Below are 8,757 nucleotides of genomic sequence, written 5' to 3'. Positions count from 1 at the left end.
GGCTAACATGCTAACTATTATTTTTATGTCACTAGTCACTTGAACCAAATTTAGGACGATAGGAGACAGGTTGAAATAAACCGAAATTTCCCTTTAAGTCTACAATAGCGCACTGTTCTCTAAAGCCTTGTAATTCAGTGCATTTTTCTAAAATATTTCCAATTCAGTGCAAGTAAGGGTTGCTTCACAATGTGTGAGTGCACATCTCCAACATTATTCTTTACAACACAACATCCTTTTCAACAATATCAGAATCTATATTCTGTTCAAATAAGTGTTCACAGATATCCAAACCTTGAACTGAAATAAAAGAATAAATACAAATATTAAATATTAAATTTGAAAAAATAAAATAAAAAGTGTTGCACTCTCTAATAACACTATCTCTCAGGGTTTTCCCTGGGTTTTTTCGAGACCAAGGTGGCAAAGGCCTGTGGCGGGGGGGCATCTCGACAGCTGTACATTTAGATACGCCCCCCCCCCCCCCCCCCATATAGCTGTACACTGCTGACTTGTTTATACAATTACAGACATGTCCTGTGATTTTCAGCCTTCTATGATTATATTTACCCTTTACAGCAGGCACATCCTGACAGCTAAGAATATTACTGTCAGATATTGTCCTGCCTCTATTAAATATGAAAGGAGGCTGAAAATCACAGGACATGTCTGTTCTGATCATACAAGTCAGCGGTCCTGAAATGTGTGTTTCTCTTCTATAAAACACATTCTACATCTCGGAGGCGCCGTCTTTCCACATACGGGCTTCCTTCGCCGTTCAAACGTGGCAGAGCTCCGTGGGAAACAGTAGGAGAGACACAGCCCGAGGGGGAACCGAGATCTGACACAACACCAGAGGGAGATAATACCCAGTGCCATGACTGAACACAGGCCCAATAAATTTTTTTTTTAAAAAAACAACCCTGGCCCTCGCGGCCCAAACTTCAGACCAGCCCACCGGAAATTGTCCCAGTCCTCCCAATTAGCCACTCCGGGCCTTGATGTCTTTATTGCTCTGAAAAATGAGTGTGTAGGTCTTTGAGGATTATAAGCAGGGTATACTCATACAGTGGCGGCTCCTTCGGTGAGCCTCTCTACCTATACTCCAACCCAGGCACTAATGATGCCAACAGAAATTCTGTCACTCTCATCTCACCTCCCAGTAAACTCAACCAAACACACAAGCTCGACAGTATGTAAAATGAGGGTATGGGGGGATCTGCCTCTATAGCCATTTATAATCCCTGACCTCATGAGGAACATTTGTTTTAATGATTTCTCCGTCCATGTTTTGAATAGAGTGTTTGGACTTTGGAGAAGTCAAAGAGTCCCAGTTTAGAATAAGGTTGACAGCAGCTTTTGTTAAGGCTGTCAATAGTCTCAGTCAGTGCCCTCAAAAGACCCTGGTGTGGTGCATTACTGCATGTCTGAAAAGTGAAATCACTTTACCCATGCAGATGTATTTCTTTTGATGTCCCGCAGTAACCCTAAGTAAAGAAATAAATGTTAAATTCACACATGACCTGCATTTCAAATATCCAATTGCCTGAAACTCTTAGCATGGACTAACATCCATTTAGAATTCATTATATAATGTCTTTACAATATAGTTTCATATTTTCTCTCTGTGCCTAACATGGGGTCACAGACAATTTGGCAAAGATGTCTGTGGTGGAATTTGATAATGTCATCCAGTTAAAGTCAAAAGTATTGTAACCGTCTGTTCCTTTAATAACAGCGATAAGCAGGAATAGCACATGCTGCAGTTTGATAATGTTCCATATAATTTGATTAATTTATTTTTATATACTTTATTAATCCCCCTGAGGGGAAATTCAATTTTTTCACTCTTGCTGTCAATAACACACAGGTCCGAAAGACACACACATGCACAAACAGGACCTATACATGCACAAAGTGGAGAGATGTCAGAGTGAGGGGGCTGCCTTGGTCAGGCGCCCCAAGCGGTTGGGGGGTTCAGGGCCTTGCTCAAGGGCACCTCAGCAGTGCCCAGGAGGTGAACTGGCACCTCTTCAGCCACCAGTCCACACTCCATATTTGGTCCGGACGGGGACTCGAACAGGGGACCCTCCGGTTCCCAACCCAAGTCCCTAGACCCAAGACTGAGCTACTGCCGCCCAGTGAAAGCCATAGAAAATTAGGGGAGAAATTGAAACATTTTGGCAGAATAGCTCGACTCATTGTAATATCTGTGCAAGCCTTATGATACGGTCACTGAGTGGAAGGGAAGAAGAAGAATGCAGTTAAATTGAGCAGATATCTGCATATTTTGGCACAGAGTGGGTGGCAGTTTAGCACAAATCCATAGTTAATGTAAAACCGAGGGCATACTAAACAAGGCTAGAAACATAAAAACATAAGTTCAACAATACACAAGACAATGAAGAGGCAATGAAGGCAACGTAGGCAATGTAGCGCAATAAGCCATCGAGGTCAATCAATCAATCAATTTTATTTATAAAGCCCAATATCACAAATCACAATTTGCCTCACAGGGCTTTACAGCATACGACATCCCTCTGTCCTTTGGACCCTCACAGCAGATAAGGAAAAACTCCCCCAAAAAAACCCTTTAACGGGGAAAAAAACGGTAGAAACCTCAGGAAGAGCAACTGAGGAGGGATCCCTCTTCCAGGACGGACAGACGTGCAATAGATGTCGTACAGAACAGATCAGCATAATAAATTAACAGTAATCCGCATGACACAATGAGACAGAGAGAGAGAGAGAGAGAGAGAGAGAGAAGGTGCCCGGTGTATTATAGGGGGTCCTCCGGCAGACTAGGCCTAAGTCAGCCTAACTAGGGGCTGGTACAAGGTAAGCCTGAGCCAGCCCTAACTATAAGCTTTATCAAAGAGGAAAGTCTTAAGTCTAGTCTTAAATGTGGAGACGGTGTCTGCCTCCCGGACCGCAGCAGGAAGATGATTCCACAGGAGAGGAGCCTGATAGCTGAAGGCTCTGGCTCCTGATCTACTGTTGGAGACTTTAGGGACCACGAGTAACCCTGCATTCTCCGAGCGCAGAGTTCTGGTGGGATAATATGGCACTATGAGCTCTCCAAGATATTATTATTATTCAAATATTTTTATTGATTTTTTACATTATATACTCACAGTGGTACTCAATACCCCAGACAAGGGAAAAAAATCAAAATCAAAAATACATACATAAATAAACAAATAAATAAATATAAATTAAAAAATAATAATAATAATAATCAGGAAAATAAAACAGTGAAATTACTCAGTATACACAAAGTAGCTATACATACACACACATAGATGCATATACACACACAGCCATACCTGCATACACAGAGTTACATATAAATACAAAGGGCGGGGGGGGGGTAAACTTAGGCTACACTATATTGAGGGAAGGGAGTTCATCCTCAAAATAGGAAAGAAATGGTTGCCAAACTTTATAATATATATGGAAAGTGCCCTGGGCAGTGTATTTAAGTTGTTCAAGCTTGAGATGGGACATCACCTCCTCCACCCAACGCTTATGAGAGGGGGGCCTAGCCTTCTTCCAACTAAGGAGTAACAGGCGCCGAGCTAGTAGAGTGGAGAATGCTATAGCCTTAGCCTTGTGCCCCGTTATTGGTGTCTCCTGAGGGACAACTCCAAATAATGCAGTCAATGGGTTGGGACTAATAACTTTGTTACACATATATGAAAATGTACCAAATATACCTGTCCAAAATGGAGTCAGTTTTGGGCATAACCAAAACATGTGACTGAGGCTAGCTGGGTCCTGCCTGCACCTGATGCAAGTCGGGTCTAAACCAGGGTAGAGTTTGGCTAGCTTACTTGCAGATAAATGTAACCTGTGCAGAACCTTAAACTGCAGCAATCCATGTCGAACACATATGGACGAGGAGTGTACCAATGTAATTGCTGCTTGCCAGTTTGCATCTGATATGGTGGTTCTTAATTCTTCCTCCCACGGCCTTGCTAAACGGTTAAGTGATATGCCGGCAACCCTCTGGATATTATCATATAACACAGACACCATACCTCTGTCAACTGGATCCATGTTCAAACATTCATCTATCCATGTACTCTGAGGAGTTGTTAAAGAGAAGTGTGTTTTAATATAACTCCGCACCTGTAGGTATCTAAAGAAATCTGATTGAGGGATACTGAAGTCTTTCTTAAGCTGTTCAAAAGAAATGAAGTGTCCTTCCTTAAAAAGGTCCATCACACATTTAATCCCTCTCCTATGCCACAATTGAAAAGATGGGTCTGTGAGAGATGGAGCAAAATTGATATTCGCTAGAATAGGGGAAGTGACCAGAGCTTGTTTATGCTTAGAGTGAATCCTAAACTGGGACCATATCTTCAGGCAGCCAGAAATTATTGGGTTGTTCGTCCAACAACGTTTACTTAGGGGTAGTGGGGAACAAATTAAAGAGCGAAGCGAAACAGGATTACTCGAAAACTGTTCCATTCGGCACCAGACCGGCGAGTCATCATCTGATACATCAGAAACCCAGAACAGCAGTTTATGGATATTGGCCGCCCAATAATAATACAGAAAATTGGGTAGAGACAGCCCGCCATCTCCTTTTTGTCTTTCCAAATATTCCTTCCGTATTCGGGGTACTTTTTTATTCCAGTTAAAAGTAGATTTGAGCTTATTTAAGTCCTTAAAAAAGGATTTAGGGATAAAGACTGGTATTGCTTGGAACAGAAATAAAAATCTGGGCATGACAGTCATTTTTACCGAGTTGATCCTTCCAGCGAGTGACAATGGGAGGGTTGATCATCTCTCCATGTCCTGTTTGGCTTTGTTAAACACTGTTTTGAAATTGCTGACAAACAGATCCCTGTACTTGTAAGTGACACAAACACCCAAGTAAGTGAAGCTATCCATATTAACCGAGAAAGGAAAGTCCTGGAATGACATCTGGCGTGCTTTGTCATTTATGGGGAATAAAACTCTTTTACTTAAATTTAACTTATATCCTGAGATCTGCCCGAACTTGGTGATGAGCTCAAGAGCAATTGGTATAGTAGTACAAGGGTCTGAGAGAAAAAGGATAAGGTCGTCCGCATAAAGTGATAATTTATGCGAATGTCCCGCCCTTCATACTCCTACCAGATTAGTGGTCTTCCTTAACATTATTGCCAATATCAAATATCTGGGGGCTCAAGGGGCACCCTTGTCTTGTCCCCCGGGAAAGAGGGAAATAGTCTGATATTATCTTGTTTGTTCTTACTGAGGCTTGAGGTGCCGTATAAAGAATTTTAATCCATGTACAGAAAGTAGGACCAAAGCCAAACCTCTCTAGCGCAGTGAACAGGTAGTTATATTCAATCCTATCGAATGCTTTTTGTGCATCTAGGGACAGTATTAGCTCTGGCTCAACATTGTTAGGTTGGTATAAAATGTTGAATACTCGGCGAAGATTGCTTGAAAGTTGTCTGCCTACAATAAAACCAGTCTGGTCCGAATGGAACAATCTAGGCATAATTTTCTCAAGTCGACCAGCCAATACCTTGGTTAGAATTTTATAGTCGCAACATAATAGGCTGACCGGACGGTAGGACTCACATAATAGCGGATCTTTATTTTTTTTAACTAATATGGAGATGGAGGCCTGTGTCATAGTCTGGGGAAGACTCTTTTTACCCAGGACCTCTTCAAATACCTTCCCTAATAATGGTATTAATTTAGGACCAAATGTTTTAAAAAATTCTATTGGAAACCCATCAGGGCCTGGTGCCTTTCCGGGTTTCATTTTTTTAATTGCGCTATTAATTTCTATTAGAGTTATATTCCTTTCCAATTCTGATTTGTCTGATTCGTCTAAGGAGGGCATTTCCAGTTTACTGAAGAAATTCTCTACCAACTCCCCATCACCTGCTTCTGAGGTATACAAATTTTCGTAAAAAGACTTAAATTGAGCATTAATGTCCCTTTGATCCGTAACTATATTGCCTTCCCCATCCTTTATCGCAGATATAAAACCAGCTGTTGCTGACTGTTTAAGTTGATGACTCAAGAGCTTGCTGGCACGCTCCCCATATTCATAGAGATTATGACGTGCTTTTAAATAAAGATCTATAGCATTATCATTTGTCAGAGAATCGAATTCTGTCTGGAGTGAAATTCTCTCACTGTAAAGGTTCTCAGAGGGTGATGCTGAATGTAATTGGTCCACCACTTTAATCCTGTTGATCAACTCTGTAACCCTTTTGGATTTCTTTTTATTTTCACCAGCAGTGTAGGATATCACTTGTCCCCTTACATTTGCTTTCATGGTTTCCCATAACGTGCAATAGCGTATCTCAGGAGACTTATTAGTTTCTAAGAATAAGTCTATTTGTGCGTTTATGAAATCAACAAATTTTTTATCAGCAAGTAATCTTGAGTTAAGGCGCCAAGTACATTTAGGAAGTATGTTTTCTGGAAACCAAAGCTTCAGAAGTACTGGGCAATGGTCCGAGATGACTATACTGTCATATTCTACTTGAGTAATCATGGGTAGTAATTTTTGGTCTATTAAAAAATAATCAATTCTAGAGTAGGTTTGATGTACTGGGGAGAAGAAAGAAAACTCTTTAGATGTTGGATACTTAAATCTCCAGGGGTCAATGACTCCATAGGCTTGGAGAAAAGTATTGATGCATCTCGCCGATTTGCTAAGTGAAGTGACCTTTGTACTGGAGCGGTCCTGCTTCGGATCCAGGACACAGTTAAAATCTCCCCCCAGTATTAAATCATGTGAATCCAGACCCGGTAAGAGTGAAAAAAGATTCCTGAAGAAATCAACATTATCCCAATTGGGGGGGAAGCACCTAAACACACCTTCAAAAAACATTAAGCAACATGTAACTCTAACAATCCTGAACATTTCAAACAAAAACATGAACACAGCATCGCTTGTCTCTCGCATGGAGACTGCTTGCTCTTCCAGTCAACCTCTTCTCCTAAACTGCTTACCATGTGAGCTCCACACAGGAACAAATGTAGAACTCAATGAATTTCTTAACTCTTACAATGTATCTATTAAAGCTGAATATACTGATAATGTTGTAAGTTAAACAGTCTTAAACACAAAGTATCATGAAATAAAAATAAATGACCCACATAATTCGATCCCCATAATAAGAGATTCAAACTTGCGTCCATAATTTCACTCTTCTTTGAGTGTATGTAGCCGGCAAGGAAATCAGAGTCTTTCAAGTAGTGAAGTTAAGCGGTCCTGAACGTGAAATAACATAACAAAATAGAAGCCTTAGCTCTCCTCCACTAGACTGTACCTACCCAAATATTGACAGCAGGGACACCAAGACCAAGCAGGGAAAGACACTCCCGAATTCTCCAAAGGAAAAGGAAACTGTCCGTGATGTGTCTCACCTTCATCTCCCAGCTTAATAAACTGGTACTTTAGTCAGTGGCCACTCACCGAAACACGAACATTATGAAGCCTTGTGCATCACCCTCTTTAAAACAAACTCCTTAGCCAGCTTCAGATCCTTGAAACTTGCCTCTTGTCCATCCGCTGTGGTTATTCTTAGTGTCGCGGGGTATCACAGGCCGTAGCGGACCCCCTCACAGCCCCGAAGCAGCCCTCTCACCTCGGTAAAGGCTGCCCGCTGTTTACTCATGGTCTGGATGAAATCCGGCAGGATTCGGATATGATCGCCGTCTGCAGTAGTCACCGACTTCATCTCCATGGCTTTCTTCAGAAGCGACTCTTTTTCGGAGAAGTAATGGCACTTCACCACGAACACCCGAGGTGGGAGGTTGTCTTGCGTCGGCTTACTGCGGAGGGTGCGATGTGCCCGGTCTATGGTCGGAGGCTTCTCGAGATTCAGAGCTTCTTTAAGCAGGTTAGTCACAAACTGAGACGGATGTTTCCCATGCTCACGTCCTTCCTTCACTCCCATTATGCGTATATTGCAACGCCGCAATCTTGCCTCCAAATCTTCACAGCGGTCTCTCAGTGTTGCCAGTTCTTTTTTCATAACGCTGACATCTGCTTCCATAGAGGCAAATGAGTCCGAGCGACCGCTAACCTCAGCCTCCAGCTCAGACACTCGGCCCTCGGCCGCCTCCATTCGTTTATCAACTTGTTCCACCGCACATCGTAGTTCGGTCTGAATCTGGCCAATCTGGCTCCGGAGTTCTGCCGACTGGGCTGTCGCCTTTTCTTCCATTTTCGCCATCAAATCTTGCTTTAAAGACTCGATGGCCAGCAGCACTGTCTGTTGATTATCGTCGTTAGCATCATCTGCTGCGCTAGCGCTAACGTTAGCATTAGCCTCCGACTCCGACTTGTTCCCTTGGCGATTTTTTGGCATTTGGCAGTTGAGACACTTGTCGACCTAACTAGTTTGTAGACGTGCCAGTTGAGACACTTGTCGACCTAACTAGTTTGTAGACGTGCGCAGGGTCGTAGAGAGTGGTTTAAAAAGAGAAATAATATGAACTTGGTAGTCCCATGAGGAGCCCAACAAAACAACGTCTTTACATGGCGCTGCCCATACCGTACCACCCACACCCGTACCCATACCATTGATTTTAAATTCAATTCTGGATTTTACAGGGAGCCAGTGCAGAGAAGCTAAACCAGGAGAAATATGATCACGTTTCTTAGTTCCTGTTAGTACACGTGCTGCTGCATTCTGAATTAGCTGGAGAGTTTTTAAGGACTTACTAGAGCTACCAGATAATAGAGAGTTACAGTAATCCAGCCTTGAGGTAACAAAAGCGTGGACCAAT

The 8,757-nt window shown here is 42.3% G+C and overlaps 2 protein-coding genes across 4 annotated transcripts in view; one reads left to right on the top strand and one right to left on the bottom strand.

The window, feature by feature from the left end:
* Positions 1-8,757, top strand: part of slc41a2b (solute carrier family 41 member 2b) — a 126,386-nt gene that overhangs the window by 100,512 nt on the left and 17,117 nt on the right. The window lies entirely within an intron of this gene.
* LOC126383499 (uncharacterized) lies at positions 7,171-8,490 on the bottom strand. Its single transcript, XM_050034028.1, has 2 exons — positions 8,402-8,490; positions 7,171-8,360 (listed from the first exon to the last, which is right to left on the bottom strand). The coding sequence occupies exon 2, from the start codon at positions 8,334-8,336 to the stop codon at positions 7,563-7,565; it is 774 nt and encodes a 257-aa protein (XP_049889985.1). The 5' UTR covers positions 8,337-8,360; positions 8,402-8,490; the 3' UTR covers positions 7,171-7,562.

This window comes from Epinephelus moara, chromosome 22, assembly GCF_006386435.1.
Source record: "Epinephelus moara isolate mb chromosome 22, YSFRI_EMoa_1.0, whole genome shotgun sequence".
NCBI lineage: Eukaryota > Metazoa > Chordata > Actinopteri > Perciformes > Serranidae > Epinephelus > Epinephelus moara.
This window is presented reverse-complemented; position numbering and strand designations above follow the sequence as displayed.

Bases quoted from the DNA above. Each gene is read 5' to 3' on its own strand.
- LOC126383499 (XM_050034028.1), bottom strand. From the start codon at position 8,336: ATGCCAAAAAATCGCCAAGGGAACAAGTCGGAGTCGGAGGCTAATGCT.